Raw genomic sequence first — 23,235 nt, 5'->3', positions numbered from 1 at the left:
TCCTCTGAGGCTGAGAGAGCATGACTTGATCAGTCAATGAGTTCTCATGGACTAAGTGGGAATTTGAACCCTGGACTCAGAGCTCGAGTCCAACACTCAAACCACTACACCATTCTGTCTCGCAGCCTCATTCCTTTGTATGTCAATTTTTGGGCACTGCAGAGGTTGGTATTCCCTTCCTCCCTTTGCAGCAACCCAAGCATTGCTGGACCTACCATAGATCCGCTGAAGCCCCCTGCAACAGCCACTCCATGCCTGGTCAAGAGGAGAGGGGCTAGAGAAGCCGAAGTGTAATAATTAGGACCTAAAGCAAAGCCTAAGCCTAGCAGTTTGAAAGCATGCAAAAGTCCAAGTAGATAAATAGGTAGCACTTCGGTGGGAAGGTAACAGCGTTCTGTGCATTCATTCTGGCCACATGATCAAGGAGTTGTTTTTTGACAAGGCTGGCTCTTTGGCTTAATAATGGAGATGAGTCAACACAACTAGACAATCACATCAAAAGGGGAAACCTTTACCTTTTAAGGCAAGAACAGTATGATTTTCTAAATGGGTGACTGCATTTTAAATAAAGGAGGGTTTGCATGCAGTTGCTATTTTTTGTTTACTTACCTTGTTCCAGGATATATGTGTACAAGGAGGAACATGAATAACGTCAACTTTTGCCCATATCCCTTGTCCCACCTTCAGGATACTGGAAATGTTAACCACTATTCAGTAACCACAGGAGGTGGTTTATATTTTACTGCTATTTGTGGCATGGAAAATTAAGAAAAGTACCAGGTTGGTCACATGGGTAGCGTTTCTATGAGATGGAAAATGTACATAGTTGAGTTTAGAATTATTTTCAGATCTTATGCACTAACAGGCATCTTGTTTCTTGATATCTCTGTGATGTAGGCAAAATTATTTTAAGCAACCTTTACTTTATGAGAAGGCAAAAGTGCCAGAGCTGATCCAGTGCAATTACTTTAATGCTAGCTGTATTCTAGAGGATAGGATGAATTTTTACCCTGAGTCAAACAGCCACTGGCAAGTGGGGAAATGTTTTGAGAAGGGACTGTATTAAGTTGTGAACATCTGGATAAAGCTAAAAGAAATTTGAGGAAGAGAATGACTACACAGGAATGTAACTCCAAATTCATTCTTGTAAAGCTGAACTTTCTACTTTGGTGAAGCCAGACTAGTGTGAGTTTATGCCAACAGAGTGTTCTAATCGTTTTGACATTTAGTAGAAGGTTTGTTGCCACAGCTATGTCACTTTCAACCACTTCTGTCATATTAGATAAGTACACCTCTCATCACTAAGGGGGCACTGTGAGAGGAGAAGAAGAACTATACAAGCCAAATATTGTGTTGATAGGAGAGTTTTGTGTGCGCGCATGTGTTTTTCCTCAGTCATGATGTCTTCAAAGTATAGACGTAAACACACATAGGATAATCTGTTGGCGACTGAATGGATCTGTGTTTTCAGAGGCTAGGTTAACTTCTTTGAGGAAAAGATGGGCTGCAAATATAAATTAGCCAACAGACCACTAAAAACATATTTAGTTTAAAATTCCAGTTCAGGTTTTTATTTGTATACAAAAATATATTGTAAAGAGTATTAAAGTTAACTATACAAAATTACAATTTTCCCCCATAAAAGCACTTTTAAATTAATATTAAGCTATTATTTGATGAAAAAGTACAGGATGGACATACTTGTTATTTGAATCTGTTTTCAGAAAAAGACAACAGTTGTGGCTACTTAAACATTTAAGAGGAGATGTCTTGTAACATGCCTGGGAAATGAGAATATTGGTCTCTGTTGCATCAAATAATGCATGGAGTAGATATCAGGCCAGACTCTGCCTCATCCTTTTGGGGGCATGTATTATGTCAAAGCAGCATCTCACATACCTGTGTGAACATCAGATAGGACAAATATTAATATGATGCTGTCTTGTACTCCAGTGACACTTCTCAGAGCAGCTTCCTTTAACTCTGCAATTTTTAACCAGAACAGGGAAGAATGCCAAGGTACTTAAGGAAGTAAAACACTGCTGGTTAACCCTATCAAATCATATTATTTACTCAGTGACAATATGAAAAGTTACACCAGTAAGGAATAGCTCATAAGTCTTTATGATTTAAATATCTCCCACCCCACATATTTGCAATGAATACAATAGAAACATGTATGCTTTGCTCATTTGTCTACAAAGGACAGGATCCAGCTGATATAAGTGCACTTGTACTTTCCCAGCCACACACAACAAATCCTTCATTAGTCCCCACTTACTTGCCAAGGTCTTGTCAAGATCAGCAATAAAGTCTTCTAGCTCTTTTGTATCTCCAAGCTTTGCTGAAAAAAAATGAGCACAAGAGCAATATTGACTTTATTTGCCTATCTAATAAATATGAAGAACCACTAAAGATGCAGGCTCTCAAAACCATAATGCCACATGATAAATAATTATATTTCTTATATTTAATTTACTTAGAAAAGTAGACTCTTCATTTTTAACTCAAGGTTCATACAGCTGTATCCATTCCTGTTACCTAGAAGAACCAGTTCTGAATTGGATTAAACCCTCAATTTCTTTTTATGTTAGGAAGAAGAGGAGGAGGATAAAGTGGTAATTTGTACCAAATGGAGAAATAAGCATTGGAAAAATTGGATTCCTACGCCACCCCTTTTGTCCAGAAATGTCCAAAAGTGTAAAACACTACCAAGAGTTTATACACAACTTTAAATTTAGCAATTTCATAGATGTAACACTGAGCTGTCACCAACTGGGTAATGGTGAAGGATTCAGTACATTGAAACTCAGGACCACTGTTTGTACAGAGCTAAATGGAATAGTAAGCTATACACAATGTGACACCTGCCATCATGCATGGAGTTTCTTGGGACAACACTAGTGTGAGCATGACCTTTTTGCCTCAGAAACATGTTGCTATAGTCTCCTTTCATTCATCCTGTATTTCTATCTATACCTGGAAACAGGTGCCTAAGCAAAACTCTTGTGTAAACTGCACTTTCATGCAATCTTCAGGCACACGCAGAAAACTGTAGGATGTGACCACAAATGAACATTTGAACAGGCCTAGCCACAGATAATTTTGACACCCTGGATAAGTTTCTCACTCCTAAAGAAATCTTAAGTGAAATGTTTCAATGTGACTTCATCCCAAAGGATGCTAAACGAGGAGAGATTTCCAAGGGATCCCCAGCCACCTTGTCCACATCAGGACAGGACAGTCACTTGGGAAAACACTTATGGTACCGAGCATTAAGAAGGCAATCCTACTAAAACATCACCTTTTTGAGAAATTGTTGTTGGAGCAGAGGCAGCTGGAGTGGACAGTGTTGGAGAATTTAGTTTTTCATCACTGAAGCTGAAACTGTTTCTGCAGAGTGAATCTGCACCTGCAACAAAGAATATCAAAACGTTAGAACCAGAAAGACGGCAAGGCTGTTGTTGCAAGAGAACATGTGCCTGCTTGTGCGCCCACAGAAAAAAACACCACTTATTCATATCATTTTAGTACCGTAGCAAAATCTGGTAGTTTAAATGACGGCTAACTGGTAATCATGCAAATTTTGTTAAAAGTCTTCTCTTTCATAAACGGATTAAAAGCAGCACAGATTTACAGCAACAATGGCTATGCTAATGTTCTGCAAGACATTCATTTTTTACTGGGAAGATACAGTACAAGCAGACTTCAGGAGTCTCTGTTTGTAGCTACACCTGCACAGCAAGGTCAGTGATCTTGAATAACTGGGGGGGGGGGGGAAGCATTTCAAATGAAGTCCATTCTGTCACTCAGACTGACCGAACAATGTCTCACTCAGCCAGCATAAATCCAAGATCTTTCAGAACAATGGTAGAAATCCACTGGCAATGGTAGAATTGCTTTGAAGGACTGTCCACTTCATGATTTAATGCTACTTGGCTTTTGTGCTGCGGTCTTATGCTCCTTCCGTCTGCTTGTTTCTTTGCCAGCTGCCTTCTGTCTCTTTGACAGTGGAGCATGTGCAGCAGTGCACAACGAATTTTGTTCAGTATATTTTTGCAGGCTCCTTGTATAAGAACGAAATAAGCCAGGGGGAGTACTTGATAAAAACATCCAAGATGTCTGGTGAAAAGCAACCTCCCACTCGGTGCAATTAACTGCTGAGAACACAGAACTCCTCCTCTGGGTGCAACATTATCTATTTGAATTTTAAACATTCTTTGACAGTGGAATACAAAATCCCAACTTACAATATTTTCTCAGTGTTTTCATTGGTGGAGGAAGTTAGGCATTTACCAGTGGGAAAGCTGGAAATCACTTTCTATATAGGCAGAGAAACAGGAACAGGAGCTGCTATCACCACTTTATTTTGGGTCCAAAAGTATTGTTTCCTCATCCTTAGTGACTTGCTAATACAATACTAATACATACAACCCAGTTTGCTGAGCACTACAAACTTCCAAGGGTAGGATTACAGGATTTAGTTTCTTTTGGATGAGAAAACATTAGAGATGGAATATCTTTACATTTTTTGTTCTATTTCCATATCCATGAGAACCTCTTGGGTGCAATCAGTCACTGCTATTGCTGCAGATACTCAACAAAAAAAAACAACCTACATTTCAAAATGCTTGACTCGCATCCAATAGACAACTCTATCAATGTATCTGTCTGCCTCTGTTTAAATTACTTTTTAATGCTATATTTCTGCCTGCCCATCTGTAGACTTGTCACCTCTTTTGTTCTCTGATGTTCACCGCTATGATCTTTGGAATAGCGGTATATAAATAAAACAAATTATTATTATTATTATTATTATTATTATGGACACCATTATGCATAAACTTGAGAAACATTAATAGCTATGAGGAGATCTCTCATCATTCCCAAACATCCACTACTAAAGCTGTATTACCCCTTCCATTCACAGCACATCAACGATCCTGGATTATTGGCCTTCTTGCCAATATGTCTTCCCTTTCTATAATGTGTCACAGGTTTGCTTATTTACAGTTATGTTCTGTTAAGTGGTATTTCTAAGAGAGCTGCACTTGAAACAATGATGACAAAGCCCCCAAACCCAACCTAACATCACCTACCCCCAAAGATAACAAAAAAGTGGATAGCAGAAGATGGTGGTACTGATGTTGGCAGCTAAAAACAGGCCAGGCTTCAGCAACCTGGTTGGCATGGACATGATGAGGTGTAACCTACCATTTTGTTTTCTTTAAACAAACAAACAAACAACACATTTATAGTCTGAGGACAGATAGGCACATGCCTAACTAAATATATTAACTTCATTATTTTTTCCCTTTGACAATGTAATGTGATAGGAAACCTGTATACTTGAGGCCAGAAAGCATATTCCATTAAGTCATAATCATGCTATAATTTGGGTTTAAAATGTGAAACTGCACATGCTCAGAGACAAAAAACAAACAAACAAAAAACTCCAGGGGTCTAAGGACTTTATCACATATGAGGAATTTCTCTTAATTTCGAATGAAAAGAAAGTGGGGCCAAAATGCATTTACGTGAATCTGCTAGCTCAGCGAATTTATGTGAATGCGAATTGCGTTAAAAATGGCTTCCCTGAAAATAGCATGCCATTGCCCGAAATTGCATGTGGTAGTCTATGCTGCAATAACATGAAACTCCATGATTGCGCTCAGACTGACTTCCCATTGCCCGAATTTGCGTGTGGTAGTCTATCACGCAATAACGTGAAACCCCATCATTGCATTTGGATTGCCATTGGATTATATTTCCAATTTCCCTTGTCTGATTAACATCCTCTATCCTATTGCTACTCTGGAGTAGGGCAGAGTCAGTGAATCAATGGGATTTACCTAAAACTTCTGGTTGAGACTAACCAGCACAATAACAGCCAGAAAATAGGATTTGTGTTTATTTACTTATTTTTACTTTTAACATAGCAAGAATGTAGAAGCAGTTATAAAGCAAGGAATGCTCTGGGGAAGAGAGGAGTAAAGTGTTAGTTGTGTGCTTCACAAGACATGGCCATATACAGTCCATGATGATGCTGGGACAGTGAGTCAATTCATCCTTTGTGAGACCCAAAGAAGCTTAGAGGCATCCATTGCCCAGGCTGAGACCTGGTCAAGTCAAGTGACATGCGCTCTCAGGCCATCTGGCAACTCCATGTGGGAATGGCTAATATCCCAACAGGAATATAGAACTGGAAAGAGGACTTTTTCCACAGACTGGTGGGAATGCAAAAGGTGAATTGGGGAGCACCTAGCTATTTGCCAGGAATTCTATACTTTCAATCAGCTCTTTCCCATTCACACCTTTTTTATACCAGCAGACCTCCCAAAATCATGCTATTTATTAGCTGAAATACTACATTTTGAAAGTTTTATGCACATATGTCTGATCGCTCTTCACAGCTTAAAAACTGGTAAAGAAAAAGACCAAAATGTCAAAGTCTGGTGAAGATATATCCACACAAAGCGCGGAACGCTGGGGGTCTTTTCATTTTAACTTCTTAAAAAAGCACTTTACCTTTTCATAAACATAAAAATAAATCACCAGCTGCAGCATCACCTGAAGGGCATCCCTCTGTACCACTTTATTTTATGCAACCCAACTAGATGCATACCACAGGCTCTGCATTTTATAACAATCTAGACCACAAGGCCATTCAGCTATATTTTCTAAGAGAGAGAGAAGAGATCTGATTGTGCCGGTGTCCATATCTGAAATATGATACAGCTCTGTTCTGCTACTTGCAGAGAGTTGGTTCCATTCATGTGCTGTCAGACAGTTCAGCCATCACGTCACATAGAAGAGGAGTTCACTTTGGGCTTTTACTGTGCCTCTCCCTCTTTCCTCATGGCTATGTGCCAACCTATGTACCAAAACTGACACTCGGGGCAGCACAGGGACAGGGGTGCCTAGAATCAGCAGAGTAATGTTATTACAGCAACCAGCAGGCAAAGGAACACAGATGCCAAGTCGCCCCATCATGTCCATCACATGCAGCTATGCTAATGAAGGGAGCCAGAGTGCTAAACGTTGTAAGAAAGTAATTGTCAAGAGACCAGCTTGTGGAACAGGAATTCATATTCCTGTGTCGATTCAATCTGTTGAGGCTGAGGCAAAACCTATCTAATGAAAGGTTTGGAGTAGAAAGGGATGGGTGCTTACCTTGGCAAGCAATGTAATTCATAGTTAGCTCTAGTTATTTCTATTCCAGACTTCAGTCAAACCTCAAGAGCTCTACTTAAATATAGGACACATTCTTAAGCAACAGTTAATTACTATGTAAGTCAATGAGGGAGGGGAGGGGGGGAAAGAGCTACACCAAAGGCTTTCTCTTCATAGCAGAAAAGGAAATCAATCACCATCAAACTAATTTTTAAAAATATGATTTATTATAAAAGAATATATCTTCCATGTTACATCATCTGATCAAATCTCTATCTGATTGGGATAAAATTTTTCTAAGTGCTGCGGTGTTGACACCAGTTAGCTATGGTGGTACCATAAGTCTTTAGATTGGGACATTTGGGCAGGGTTTTAAAAGTCTCACTGTAGAAACAACACTGAAACAACATGGTGTGATAGTCTCAAGAAGACTAGAGTTCAAATGCCCATTTACCCATGGAAGCCAAGTGGAAAAGTCACACGCACTCAACTTTAGACGATGCTAATGGTAAGCCTCCTCTGAAAGCTAAGAAAGGTCCATGATAGGGTCAGCATAAGTCAGAAACAACTTGAAGACAAATAGCAACAATAGCTAATGAATGTCACTGCTTAGTACAGAGGCAAGCAGAAAGTATGCCATGGCCAATGGATGATACATTACATGCTGTCAGGGATGTTGGATTATTGGCATGTGATCCAACAAAAGAACAACATGAGCACGAATGGTGGGGGTCTCTAAGGTGCTGCTTGCATTGGGCACCTTCTAATCTTCTGCCTGTGGTGCAGAATGGAAAGATTTAGTTTGCCCTATGAGAGGTTCACCACAATCCTAGAATCCCTAGTGATTTTCTTTGACTTACAATCACTACTCTACCACAGGAAACAAGACCCTTTCCCAGGCTATGAGTGATGGGTGCAGAGGTGACTTTCTGCATTGCATGGCTTCCTAAATCATCAGTTATATCTATGACCGTTCTTGTTAACTCAAAACGCTGAAAGGCAGAAGTGGGCGCATTTCTCACAAAACGACTCTGCTCCTTTCACTTGCTGTCTTTTGTTCTGTAAGACCTAGAGATTTAGTTTTTAAATTAAAGATCAGTGCCTGCACTCTCCTCTTGTTGGCCCCTGTCCAATGCACAGCAGCTTCACCTGCCTCTTCCACCCATCCTTCACCACAGGCCTGTCAAGAACCTCCGAGGCCATCCACAACAGCAGCAGTTGGTGGGAATAAAAGCATCCAAGTGCTGCTAATACTGGGGGTGCCTTTACACTGTAGAAATAGTGCAGTTTCACACCACTTTAAACAGCTCCATCCTATGGAATCCTGGGATTTGTAGTTTTATAAGGTCTTTAGCCTAGAGTGATGGTGTCTCACAACGTAAACAATCTTAGGCTTCTGTATGATGGATCCATGGCTGTTACACTGGTGTCAAACTACATTCGTTTTACAGTGTAGATGCACCCTGGCAGTTGTCTGAAATCATTCTCTAATATATACAATCAAATTTCTTGGAGAGTTCTAATTCAAGAATTTCATGCTAGAGTTCCTGAAAGTTTTTTTGTTGGAGAAGGACAGGTTGCTCACCTGTAACGGTATTTCTTCGAGTGGTCATCTGCGAATTCACACAAACGAGTTATTCTGCGCCTGTGCAGGAATGCTCAGAAACTTCTAGAAACTCTAGGCAAAAGTTAGTTTGCAACCTTTGCAACTTTTTGGTGGTAGCTCTGCCCACCCCATGTATAGCCCTTAATGGTCCCGCTCTCCTCCATTTCCGAATAAGCTGCGCAAGGTGTGACACCAAAGCTAGCAAAGTGAGCAGGACACTGAGGGGAGGATGGGTGGGTTTGTGTGAATTCACAGATGACCACTCCTAGAAATACTGTTACAGGTGAGCAACCTGCCCGTCTTCTTCGTGGTCTCTGCGAATCCCACAATGGGGTTCAGACTGCCAAGCTTAGGACAGTGGAGGAGGGAGTGTCATGACACAGGTTGTCAAGTTCAACAACTGAATTTATTAACCACAATAAAGATATGCCTATCAAAGTGCCCTTGTCATTGTCATTTGTCAAACATGTAAGTAGACCACATGCAGTGCATAGGTCAATCCCTAAACTGTTTAAGTAAACTGTCACTTTCAAATGAAAGTGAAACCTGAAAGTGAAAGCAATAAACAACATCCAGTCAATGTAATCCAGAAAGCAACACTGCCCTCCCAAAGGCTGCATCTTGTCTGGCTCTGGTGTTTGATGAAAGTCAGTGGCTGGGACTAGACAGCAGCTCTGCAAACATCTTCCAAAGAGACGGAGGATGCTGCTACCGCCTGTGTTGTATGAGCCCGAACCCAAACTGGAAGATGTCTACCTGACAGTTCATTGCAAACTAACTTTTGCCCAGATATTTTAGAAGTTTCCGAGCATTCCTGCGCAGGCGCAGAATAACCTATTTGTGTGATTCGCAGAGACCACGAAGAAGAATATAGATTACATAAGCCTAAATATTGCTGCGAATATATCTGGCTTTGTAAATTTAATACACTGAGCGATAGTTATTTTTATCTATTTTTAATAGTATAAATCATGCAAGAATGAAGTGTAATCAATCCTGACTAACTGTACCATAACCAAAGTCTTTGCTCTCTGTTCAGAATATGGGCAACAGAGATCCCAGCTATTAATCTAAAGACTTTTTGAAGGCAAGAAAATTTTATTGTTTTTCTTTTGTTTTGTTTTTTAATTGAATATATGTTCCGTGATTGGCTTTTTAAAAAATAGGTTGAAATCCTATGTACTTTCATAAGTGAGTAAACCTCACTAAAAGAAGTAAGATTATTTCTCAGTCCACTTGTTAAGTTTTGTTGTTCTTAAGGCTATGATCTTTTCTGCAGATGACACCAAGTCCCTGAAATTTATGCCCTGGCCATGTTATGATCTGATACAGCTAACAAGTACCTGGAATTTATTTAAGTTGTATTAACTACTGAGTATGTCACCTAAATTCTGTATGTAGAGGTTGGCATCCCACTTGTAACTCGCAGAGTACAAGGACCTCCTTTTTCCAGGGATACTAAAATCCTTTCAGACTTCATACAGCACACAAGAGTATTCTCCTTGAGCTGAAAGTCTTCCTAGGACTAAGCAAGTTACTAGCTCATCACATCAGCCCTAAAGGAGCCTCCCGATTCCAGCACCAGAATGCTGCCTTTGATATGTTTTCACAGAGAGAAACAGACATATGCACCAGTCTTGCTGGCACAAGCTAAGCACTTCCAGATGGAGAACTTCTTAGGTGTTAGTATGCTGTATTAGTAAAACTACCCAGACCGTGCCAATGTTAATTTGTTTTCCAAAATAACACATAACTCCTCTTTAAGAGGTTATGCTAATACACTTGAAACCCGCTGCCAATATATTCTTCCGCAATGGAGGAAGCTCCTGTTTGGGTGTAACTACGCTCTGATTCTCAGCTAGAAAGAGAACCAAACAAACTAGTATGATGATTTCAGTACATAGTGTGAATTTATTTTATCAAGAAGATTTAAAAAACCCCACACATTTATATTTCACAACAGCAATTTACAACAACAACCACCATGGTTTCACAGCATTTAAATAATTTAACTGTGTAGGATGATATAAGAAAAAAGCAGGTAATAAGCCTCTGGTTGCATCCAAAGAACAGATGGGGAGATTGAGATTATCTAGTACTGGGATGGGACTCCTCCAGCCCACAGGCCAAAATTCAGCCTACCAAGCTGCACCTTCAGTTTCCATGGGGGTCCCAGACAGAGCTCTTCCCTTCCCTTAAGCCCCAACCTTCTCCAAGGAGGGGAAGTCTGGTCAGAAAATTCTCCTCAAGGCTCTGGCTCCAGCAGCTTCACTCTGAGCTCAGTGAGTGAATGAGCCCTTTGAGGTGCCAGTAGAACCCACCTTTGTCTTTCTTCACCTCCAGCTTTCAGGCAACACCTGCAAGAGCCATTCCTCCAGGTGCTGCTTGAGTCTGTCTCCTTGAGACAGTGAGAGGAAGTGAAACAGCTGCTCATTCAGTCAGATGCTGAAGGAACTGTCCCACCAGGTGCTGGGTGAGTCTCTTTCTCCAGGATGGGAAAACAGTCATTTTACATGGAAATATACCGGTAAAGGGAAAGCATCCTTTGGCTTATCACTAATTTAGACTCTACTTCTTGTTAGCATATTGAGAAAGCAGAACAGATTAGCTAGCAGCAGAGCCCAACCCAGACCAAATTGTTGTTGTTTTACTAGCTAAAGTGTACTCAGAACTGCTCCGGGCCACACCTAATGGTTACAAGCCAGCATCCCCTCAGTGCAGTGTAAATATCCACATGCAAAGATGCACTGCACCAGCACTACATAATCCCCTTGCAAAATATCAGCACTGCAACACATGTTGATGACAGGTACTGTGGTGTAATGTCCAATGTACATCTGCAATGTGCAACAGACATAATTCCATCTTTCCCACTGTGTGCAGAACATAACTGTTGTTGGCAAATAATTCACTCCACATGTAGCACAATTTACACGTGTGTATGACACTAACAGAATACCAGTCAAAAAGGGATCACAGGACCTGCTGTTCTTCTGCCTCCTTTTTCTGAGTTAATTACCAAGCTGTCCCTATGCCAAGTGAGACTATGACTATTGAATGACAGATGTAAACAGTAGAGAGTAAATTTCCATTATTTATGGCGATTGGTAGAGGAAACAAAGGAAAGGAAGTTATGAAAGTGACGATGAGAGAGGCAGACTTCAGCTTGAAATTGGCCATTGGACCTTGGACAAGGCCCTTCAACTCTGATGACAACCAAAAACATTCTGGTTCAGCTATCTGCCACAATCTCCTGAAACTGCCACAGGCAAACAAACAGATTCATCATCATCATCATCATCATCATCATCATCATCATCATCATCAGTTCTGCTTAGATATTGTTGTGCTCCTGGTGTTCTGGATAACCTGAGGGAGGTGGACTACAGAGCCAATCATTCTGTAAGTGACCAATATTTATTTACTCCTGTACTGTCCGCATTAATTTTAAAATGATTCAAAGAATTGGGGTACTATCTGGACCCAAGGTGGCTCTGCAGTTCACATACCATGAACATGCTGTCATGGAGCTGGGTGTTATCAGTATACTGATGACACCCAAATCTATTTCTCCATGTCTCGTTTGTCGACCTCGAATTCTGATGGCATCTCCTCTCTCAATGAATGTCTTTGGGCAGTAATGGGCTGGATGAGGAAAAACAGATTGAGACTGAATCCAGACAAAATGGAGGTGCTCATGGTAGCGGCTCCGAAACCAAGAATTGGGTTGCAACCTCTGGTCCTGGATGGGGTCACACTCTCCATCAAGGACTGCATTCGCAGTCAGGGGGTGCTCCTTGATTCGTCGCTCCTGATGTCGAATCAGGTAAATGCGACAGTCAAGAGCGCTTGTTATCAGCTTCGGCTGATACGCCAGCTGCACCCTTTCCTGGAAGTAAGAGAGTTGGAGACTGTTGTGCACGCGCTGGTAACCTCACATCTAGATTTCTGTAATGCGCTCTACATGGGGCTACCCTCGTACTTGGTCCAGAAACTGCAAGTAGTATAGAATATGGCAGCCAGAGTAATTTCCAGAACATCTAGGAGAGACCATGTAGATACTGCTTATTTTATTTATTATATTTTTAGCCAGGAAGTTCACAACGGTTTTCATTATTCCCTCAACTTCTCTTGGTTTTTATCCTTGCAGCAGTCCTTATGGGTAGATTAATCTGAGAAATAGGGATTAGCTGAAAGTCAGTCTAATTTGGGTATCTTTTCTTTAATGCTGGCATTATGGTAAATCTTGTTGTTAGTCCTGACCAGAGTAGACCCACTGAATCCATTCGATTTATCTTCATGTTTTCTCACCATTCAACCACTCTTTGAAGGGGTCTACTCTAATGCAGACTAACCAACAGAATACTAGCCATTATTTTTAAGAAGTAGTACTTCTGTTATAGAGATACCACAGTTTACCAGGATGTGAACAACTAGAACCTGCTGCCAGGAAATAGTGGATCTTACTCCAAATAAATATCATTTATTGATACTGATATCTTTTTGAGGTGGTACTGTGGGTGGGATATAGTTATATAAATGTCATGGACCCCACTGGATATTGGCATAAATCATTCATCTATATTCCAAAGAGGATGGTCCTGGCTCTGGACTGCATAAAGGGAAGAGATGTAGCTGTCCTTTGTAGCATCCTCTGACGAAGCTAAAGAGTCTCATGACCAAAATAGGTATCTAGAATCACTAAAAATATTTAAGGTAATATTCTCAAAGTATAGATGCCTATTGAATGGATGTAAATTTGCTTAACTTCAGCTGCTTTTCATACCGCCTCCTTATCCTCAGAAAAAGCTACGCCTTAGGCTGGCAGAGCACTTAGCTGGCATGTAGTTCAGCCTAAGCAGAAGGAAGGCAGAAGAAGCTAATGTGAATGTGCAAGAAGTCAAAGGGAAGTATTTGCAAGGAACATTAGTGTTCCATCCAATAAAAGTTGTTTACAGGCAATACACTATCAAGCAAGACTTCCATTTTTTTTTAAAGCTGCAGTTGATGTAGATTTGTGCTTTTACAATGTGCCCCCTCACAGCCTGGTCTCTCCCACTCTGGCATTTTGCATAAGTGTTACCAAGGAAACTGTGAGATCATGCATTTGGCACCACAATTTCACTGAAGGAGCAAGAAAGAGAGAACTTGGATAAATAGAAAAGAAAGCCTATTTGAACAGGAACTGATTTTGCACAGTTGAAAACCGGGTATAAATAGTATGTAAAAAGATCAGATAAGCCAAGCTATGACATCTGTAAATTTCTTCATCTATAAAGACTTTCCTTATAGTAAGGCCCTGTAGACTGTATTTCAGAGGAAGGAACTGGCAAAACCACCTCTAAGTATTTCTTGCCTAAGAAAACCTTGTGTAATTCACAGGGTCATCATAGATCGATAGGCGATCTGAAGGCACACACACACATACACATGAATCCAGCTGTTCCTTTCAGCTTTCACCACAGGTCTTCACTTGAATGGGGAAAAAGTGAGTTGTTTGGCATTTTTCTATAATGCCATTCCAGAAAGCAAGAGAAGAAAAAGCTAAGGAGCAGTGGCTTGGACATTGGATGTAATCCAATGGGTGTAAAACACACACATGCCCATCTTGTAATTCTAGAGACCTTACGATTATTTAGCTTAGTGAAGAACTCAACATCACTTTCAGCTTTTCAGCTCCAATGACTTCACTGATGTGGCTTTGGTTTGGACCTAGACATCACCTAAGTGTTTTTCCCAGGGTCTAATCCCAGATTGTACTATTCTCTGTGGATCCTACAAAGAATAGTTCAACATGTATACTTCTAGTTTGCATGTATATATTTCCAGTTTGCATGCATTATTGTAGAAGCATTTGTCTGAGTTAGAGAAAGAACATTTTTTGAATAGATGGATAGGGAGGCTGGCAGGGCAACTGAAATCTCTCCCCATATACTGTCTGTATGATTACAAGCAAACAAAAAAACTCTGTATAGTCTTAAAGTCTAGAAGTTAAACATCCATTTTCTTTTGTGAGAGGAAAATGAAAAAAAATAATTCTAAAAATTTTGCACCGGTTATACCATATTCCAGACAAAAATGCTTTTACGTGTTTAGTAGACTGATATCCTGCTTTTCAACTAGCATCCTCAAAGGGCTTTAATTAGTTATAAAATACAATGTCTAATCCAAGAGCCACACATACAAAACAAAGCAACCAGCCTCTCTGATCTGGCACCTGACATTACTTTACAGAGAGTATTTGGAACATCAAATGGCAGACGATGACTGAGGAAGTGGTAGAGAGGCAACCCAAATGGAGCAGGGGCAAGGCTCTTGTTTGACTGCTTCCCTAATACTGTAATTAGATGCATACTGGAATCTTAAGCAGTCGCAACCCTGGACCAGCTCTCTTCCATACAGACCCTTGCAGAAAACTCTGATAAAACAAACAGTAAGGTTGTCATTTACTTTTTAACAGTAAGGGCCCACTAAAATTGATGAACCCCATTTTAACTAAAGAGAAAAGTGGGACGCATAGCAAATACAGCTTTGGGAGACATAACTCTGTTTTGGTTTCTGATGGCTGAGGAAGTCTGCATCTCAGACAGGTAAAAATGCTTCAAGAAGCATTCCTCCCACAAAAACAAGTTGTGCAAATAAGCAGCTTCCCTTGCCAAACATTTTGGAGCAAATTTTGACCAATTAGTGTATGACAAGATTTCAAATCTCAGCTCTGTTGCAAGTGGCATTGAGCAAGTTGTTATGAGACAGTGCACTTGACACAAGATCTTGGAAGAAATTAAAACAAACAAGAAATGCAATGGGAAAAGTTAAGCAATCAGTAATTTTAACAAGAAAAGACAGAAAAGCAGGAGAGGGGAAAAAAATCAGATAATGCCAGATTGCTCTATATCAAAACAAACAACTTACACATACCCTTTCTGGAACACCTGGGAGAAGTGATGCAAGACAATAAAAAGTGATGTTTGGCAATAAAAAGATGATTGTGCAGATACAGCACTGTGGGCGTAATGTACTAGACTAGGAGGAGGGAGGGAGCTAATGCTAAACACAGTGCCTAGAACTTTACTCATACTGTACTTGGCTTACATGCCAAACATGAGTAGCGGACCCTACCTCCCAGGGCTACAGTAAGGGCAAGTCAGAAAGAAATAACTGTATACCCACAGTCTGCACATTTTAAGCAAACAAGAAATTGTGCTCAAAAGCCATGCTACCACTTCAGCAGTATGTGCTTCACAGTCTAAACCGGACTGTTGATTTGGGAATGGCAGCTGACACTTAAAACAATCTCTGACCAATAATCCTTCTCTGGGCAATTCAACTGTTATCGGTACAATCTGTATTGTTAGCAAATAACAGGGCGGCAAATAATTTCTCCGACATGTATGTTCAGCCTGCAGGTAAAGCAATGCTGAAAATTCAGTGATGGGAAAGACAGAGGGACCAAAGGATAGCATAAAAAGAAAGACAATTAACAATTGATGTAAGATGAAATACTGATACAAGTTGAGTTTGAACAAACTGACTCCAATTTGTTGGAAACTGGGCCTTATTCTGGGAGATAAGACAACAGCATTAACCACTGAGAAGCAACAGTACTGAAAAATGGATTTGATATTTGTTGTTGATTGAGTAGAGATCTTTAGTTTGTCTTTTCTTTGACTGGCTATGCCAATACTGTAATTTTAAAACCCTGTTTAATTTTTAAAGGTAGAAGTGGAAGCAAATAACCAAAGGAAGCAAGTTTCTTACTTTCAGAGTCACTGATGCCACTACAGTCACTGACGCTGGCGCTGCTCCGTCGCTTCATCCTCTCCAGATGCTCTTCATATTGGAAGTGATGCTTGTTTATGGGAGAAGAGAAGTCCTCTATCACAGCGTCAAACTCACCAAGCACCTCAGCCAGATCGCCAAAATCATCAAGAATATCTGCAGCGACAAAAATGTCAGTAGCTTTTTCACAGCTTGATCCAACGTCAACATAATGGATATAATGCCCCTTAAATTGAAATTCCCAGACTCCTCATTCTTCCCACTCTCCACTAATTCCCACAACACAGAACCAGAGGGAAAATGGACATTTCAAGCAAAATCCTCCACCAATGAATTTGAAGTAATTTAAATAAATACATGCACTTCCCAGAGGCTTTAAAAAAATCTAGTTGTTCTTGGTCATTTTTAATTAATGATAGGACCACTTTTATACTGTGGTTTTTATTGTCATGTTTGTTTATGTTGTTTTAAATGATGTATTTTATAGTTTTAACTTTTTCTTTACAAAGGTATTTGGGGAAATATAAATGTGTACATGCTGGCTGAATAATCCATTACCATTCAATGCTAAAAAACAAACATTGGAACTGAGGCATTCATTTTTAAAGTCATACGGAGGTTTGTAGCAAGCTCTGTATGTGACAAACTGAACTGTTTCCTCCCCTCCTCACCGCTCTCTCTGTTCTTGTACTTTTATCAGAAGCCCAACACAAACAAATAAAGGCTTCTCATCATGTTTATTGTAATGCCACAAATATAAAAGATTCACAGTTAGTTCCCAGTCTCACTTCTAAAATACAGATTTAACTGATTATTTGGAACATTTCCCACATAATCCAGGCCCGGGTCAGGAACTCTGCTTGCACTCTGCACTGTACATGTCCAAGACAGCACACCCCAGTTTATTGTGGTGGACCTCTCAATGGCGTTCAGCGACTCTGATAACAGTAGACTTCTTGGACTCATGGCTCCCATGCAACTGTGACAGACCATTTTATAGTGGCTTCAGTCCTACCTGACTGAACATTTCCAAAAGATGGAACTGATCTATGGGATTGCTCCAAGTTCTACTTTATTCCCTTTGGCTTTTAATATCTGGATGAAACTCTTTAATGAGAACGTGGACATTAATTCTCACCATCATGTTGATGACACTCAGCCCTACTTCTCTTTCTCAGCTGATGTCAAAAGTCTACAGCATCCAGTCAAGTTCTATTGCCTGGAAACACAAATGAACTGGATGTGGGATAACATGCCGAAACGGGATCCTGCAAAACATTAGTCTCACCTTAGAGTAGACCACCTGACCTGAAATCAGGAGTATACCCAATTCTAGATGGGACTCCACTTCAACGAGGGTTCCTCTGGATCTAGAGCTATCTACTCCTGGAGGTTTTCTTGTTCTGTTCACAATGTTTGTTTATCAAACTTTCATTGAGTTTTCTGTGCACTGCCTTGGAGCCTTACAGCCAAACATATTGTTGCTTGTACATGGCTTATTATTAATTTGTTAAAATAAGTCAATATTAGTAAAGAAACAGACAGCACGGTTTACTCTGGCTTTTTAAATTTCATTTACCAAGCCACTCACAAAATGAACATTCATTCACAAAATTACTTACACAAGCTATCCAAAATTTGTGGACATCTCTGATTCTAACTATGCAAAAATGAGAGAAAAATTAGTAGGTAATCTTTTCCCCCTGGAAGAAAGAGCAGACAACTATTCTGCCAAAACCAATCACAAACTGCCAAAAAAGAAAGTGCCTGCAAAAACCGAAGGACAGATCAGATTTAGGAGACAGTGGCAAACTGGAATATTCTTATGCAAACATGGCTATCTCAAAATGGAAAAGAAGTTTGAAATTGGCTCAAGTTAGGGAAAGACAGGTGCAGCAATATTAACTGGAGTCTTTCCATACACAGACAGCTGGCTTAAGGTTAACACTGAAAAAATCTGCTCTACACATCTATAAGGAACTGCTAATTCTTCTTTCATATCCCTCCTCAAATTTCATCGTTTCCATTAAGACTTTGGCAAAACCTCTTAGTCTCCATCTAATAGGTAAACTTACAACAATTCTGCATTTGTCTACTCAGAACGAAGTCCCTACTCAAAGAGAGAATCCTAAATGTGTAAGTACACTCATCTGTCCAATATTAGTTTGCAGACAATGGAGCTCATTTCTTATTAATTACAACAAAGCATTGAGTGCACTAGCTGTACTACATTAATAATCCTAATGACAAAGATGATGATGACGATAACATTGACTGGTGCTGTCATTTGAAAAGGAAGAATGTTAAAGTTGAATATCTCAATGTCCCTAAGATAAATATAAATGCAGTGTTGATCAACTGGATCAGCGATTCCCAAACTCTGTCCTTCCAGATATTTTGGACTTCGGCTCCCTGAATCTCAAACCACTGGCCAAGATAGCTGAGGCTTCTTGGAGTCGAAGTCCAAAACACCTGGAGGACCAGAGTTTGGGAATCACTGCACTGAAAGATGGGACAACAAAGGCTAACATCCCATCCAATCATTATGATGGCGAAGATCCACCTTGTGTGTGTGCATGTGCCTTCGTTACCTCTGGACTTATGGCGATCCTCTTAATTTCTTGGGTTTTCTTAGGCAAGGAATACTCAGAAATGGTTTTGCCAGTTCCTTCCTCTGAAATATAGCCTGCAGCACCTGGGCTTCATTGGCAATCTCAAATCAAAGCATTACTAACCAGGGCTGACCCTGCTTAACATCCAAGATAAAGACAGGTTCTTGTGCCTTTAAGTCTGCCTTATGCCATTACAATTAATTTTTGCATGTGTTGCTCAGGCAATAAGCAAAAGTCCCCCAAACTCATCTTTTCAGCAGTGCATTCTCCAGCAACGGAGCAGCATGTCTGGCTGTAGGAAGAGTAGGCACAGAGACATCTTTATTGCTCCATCTCTTGATGCAGGATCTTGGGGGAAATCTACAGCAGGGGGCAACAGGATGAGGACTGATCAAAAGACCACAAAACTAAACATTCACCTGCTGCACTTTGAACTGTGCTAGCTGTATATTTTCTGGCCACAGTGGCAATTCCAGTGTTTGGTACATATAAAAAATGTCCCACATCCACAGCAGTGTTTGGGTGAAACGCATTTGTTCCAGCACATTCAGAATCCAAACACCCAGAGCAGAAAATATGAAGTGGAATAAAAATAAAATGAAACCAGATAATACAGAACATATACTTTTTGTCACCAATGAATTCCAGCATCTCCAGTGGAAGAAATGACAATTTCAGTGAAAGCAGCCAATCTGCTAAATGTCACTATTATGTCACCACAGCATAATTTGCCTGGAAAATAGCTTGGGACACTGTGTGTTATTGTGTTTTTGTCTCAACATGTCTAACTGAAAAAGATAAAGAAGTATCCCAATGGCAAAAGTCAATTGACTTTTTGGGGGGACATTACATAGTAAATGTCCTCAATACAAGTGTTAGTCCCAACTACACTAGCCCCACTAAATCAGTGGAAATGTAGTAAGTCAAGATTCATGCCAGTTCCACACATTTAATGGACCTACAGAAAGAGGAACTGGCAAAACCACTCTTGAGTCTTCCTTGCCTAAGAAAATCCTATGAAATTAATGGGCTTGCTAAAAGGTGACAGGAGACTTGAAGGCACATAGAGTCTAGCTAGGAATAAGTACTGGATTGAATCCGTTGTTTACAACTGCACAGGTGACAATGCTGTAGGATGACCTACGCTATAGGTCAGTGATGGCGAATCTATGGTACACGTGCCAGGGGTGGCACTCAGAGCCCTCTCTGTGGGCACATGTGCCGTCACCCCAGCACAGAGTTTGTTTCTAGAAAGCCAGAGGGACATGGCACTTTGCAATAAATAAGTGGGTTTTGGGTTGCACTTTGGGCACTCGGCCTCTAAAAGGTTTACCATCACTGCTATAGGTCCATCTCTATGTATATTCTGGAAAACAAAAGTCCATTCAGAAAACTAAGGCGGGTTACAGACCGCCAGAAAGTACACGACGAGCACGTACTAGGGTTAGGAAGGGGCGGTGCTTCCGCACCCCCCTAACCCTAGTACGCGCTCCGTGCGCACAAAATGGTGGCGGCTGTTCCACACGGCCGCTGCCATGATTACGTCACGACCGCGCAGCCTATACACGAGGTGGCGTGGTTGTGACGTATTGAGGCCGTGCCACGGCGCACAGTGTGCCTTTTCTCCGGCCCCAGAAGGAGCGCAATTTCCGCACTCCTTCCTCGGAGCGTCCGGGAGACGCGTGGTGTGGCAGCTGCAGCTCCCGGATGCTGCAAGCGGCGGCGGCGGGAGAGCGCCGCTTCTCGGCGGTATGTAACCCACCTAAATTTCCCAGTGTTAAACCAGCTCTCCAGTTCTTGAGAACTCCTTTTCAGACTACATACCTACAGGAACACCTGGCCTTCAACTGTTGCCTACATGTGTGTGTGTGTGTTTGTGTAGATGCCTTCAAGATGCCTGTTATCTTATGGTAACTCCATGAATTTCATGGGCAAGGAATAGAGGTGGTTTTGCCACTTCTGTCTTCTGCAATATAGGCTAGTCTCCTATCCAGGTACTAACTAGAGCTGAACCTGTTTAGTTTCCAAGATCAAATAGGATCTATTACAGAGCACTAAAACCATTTCTTATGGCATGATATTTGAAAAATAACTAACAGCTAATCCACCACTAGTTTCTGAGCAGCTCATCTAAGAAAGCTGATCTTAACTGTTCCCTTCCAGAACAAAACAAAGGTATGAGACGTTGCACCATGAACATGACTGTCCCTGTAACAGCCATGACCCAAATGAAGAGTCGGTGCTCAAGAATTTATATGCAGGTGAATCACAGTAAAGATGAATCCCCCGCCATTTAACTTCAGAAGGGGAACTTAATCCTTGAGACTAGCAAGGCTACAAACACATACCAAAGGGCCTCACAATTTAAACAAAAAACAAGATAAAACTAATTTACAAAACTGGATGAGAACAAACAAATAAAAAGTTGGACAAAGGGAAGGTTCATTACAGGTACAATGGCAATGAAAGCTTCCTCTAATAACATTTCAGAGAGAAATCAGAGAAACACACTTTATCTGATTTTTAAGGAGGGTGGATTAGGCCACTTCTATTGTGGTGAGCTTACTAGGAAACCAGGTAGCAGTTTGACTATGGTCTGTTACAGACTGCCAAAATAAAGCTGCTCAGGTCTCTTTGGAGGTATCTGTTTAATGATGCATTGGTCCTAAGAGTCCGGAGTCGATGCCAAAGCATACTCCAATGGTAAGCACTGGAGTGCAGCTTATGGTGCAGCTTCCGAGCTTAGGATGCATGCATCATTTAAACAGTATATCGCCAAAGGACTTTATTTTGGCAGTCTGTAACAGGCCTATGACTCTGTAATCCATGGTTGAAATCCTAGCTCAGCCATGAAAACCCAATGGGTGGGCAAGTTGCACTCTCTCAGCCTCAGAGGATGGCAATGGCAAACTTCATTTTTTGTGGGGTTTTCGGGCTATTTGGCCAGGCTCTAGCAGTGTTTCTTCCTGACGATTCTCTGAAGATGCCAGCCACAGATGCTGGCGAAACGTCAGGAAGAAACTCTTCTAGAACATGGCCAAATAGCCCCAAAATCCCACAAAAAACTATGGATGCCAGATATGAAAGCCTTAGACTTCACAATGGCAAACTTGCTCTGAAGAAACTTGTCAAGAAACCCCCCTGACAGTTTCACTTTTGAGTCGCCATAAGTAGAAAATGACTTGAAGGCACACAACAAAAGCTAGCAACTACCTACATCTGAGAAACAGCGGAAGGAAAAACTAAAGAGAATAATTCTGCCAAAACCCTTGTATTGGGTGAGTGTCCTGCCTTGAATACAGAATTTTAGGAGGGTGCTTCACTTCCTTATGTATGTATGGCTGTGACTGTGTGTATGTGTATATATATATATATATATATGTGTGTGTGTGTGTGTGTGTGTGTGTGTATATATATATATATACACACATACAGACACACACATCATTAAAGAAGGGAAAGATAATAGTTGCATAATACCTTTTGATGGGTAGCCATAGAAACATTTGATCTGGAAGAGCAGAGAATGACAACAAAAGGCCATTGCATGTGTGTCTTCAAACCACATGTTGACTTATGAAAATCCCAGGAATTTCAGAGGGTTTTTCAAAGCAAGAAATACTCCAAATGGTTTGCCATTGCCTTCCTCTGAAAGTTACTCTGCAGCCCCTGGCATTCCTGGGTGGTCCCCCTCCAAGCACTGACCAGGCCTGACCCAGGTGCCCCCAATTTCTTCCAAACACCCCAAACCTTCCTTTTAGTTCCCCAAACAGGGGAAGCTAGAGATAGAAAACAGTCATCATGGTATGAAGCATCTCTCCCAAAGGTTATTCCCCAAGGCTGGGAGGTACAAAACTGTGTGCCTCAGAAAGGTGGGGATCAAGTGAGGAGGACAGGTAGGGATCAAGTGAGGAGGACAGGTAGGGATCAAGTGAGGAGGACAGGTAGGGATCAGGTGAGGAGGACAGGTAGATTCAAGTGAGGAGGACAGGTAGGGATCAGGTGAAGAGGACAGGTAGGGATCAGGTGAGGAGGACAGGTAGGGATCAAGTGAGGAGGACAGGT

General features: G+C 41.0%; 1 protein-coding gene across 1 annotated transcript in view; it reads right to left on the bottom strand.

Annotated features, from left to right (window-relative positions):
• Positions 1–1,553: 1,553 nt before the first annotated feature.
• RGCC (regulator of cell cycle) overlaps positions 1,554–23,235 on the bottom strand; it is a 22,716-nt gene continuing 1,034 nt past the window's right edge. The window contains exons 2-5 of the mRNA XM_042460997.1: positions 16,538–16,714; positions 3,305–3,412; positions 2,282–2,344; positions 1,554–1,899 (exon numbers count right to left, since the gene is read on the bottom strand). Coding sequence (XP_042316931.1) covers positions 1,892–1,899; positions 2,282–2,344; positions 3,305–3,412; positions 16,538–16,714 — 356 coding nt within the window. The 3' untranslated portion in view covers positions 1,554–1,891. The remainder of the gene's footprint in view (positions 1,900–2,281; positions 2,345–3,304; positions 3,413–16,537; positions 16,715–23,235) is intronic.

This window comes from Sceloporus undulatus, chromosome 3 (genome assembly GCF_019175285.1).
Source record: "Sceloporus undulatus isolate JIND9_A2432 ecotype Alabama chromosome 3, SceUnd_v1.1, whole genome shotgun sequence".
Classification (NCBI taxonomy): Eukaryota; Metazoa; Chordata; class Lepidosauria; order Squamata; family Phrynosomatidae; genus Sceloporus; species Sceloporus undulatus.
This window is presented reverse-complemented; position numbering and strand designations above follow the sequence as displayed.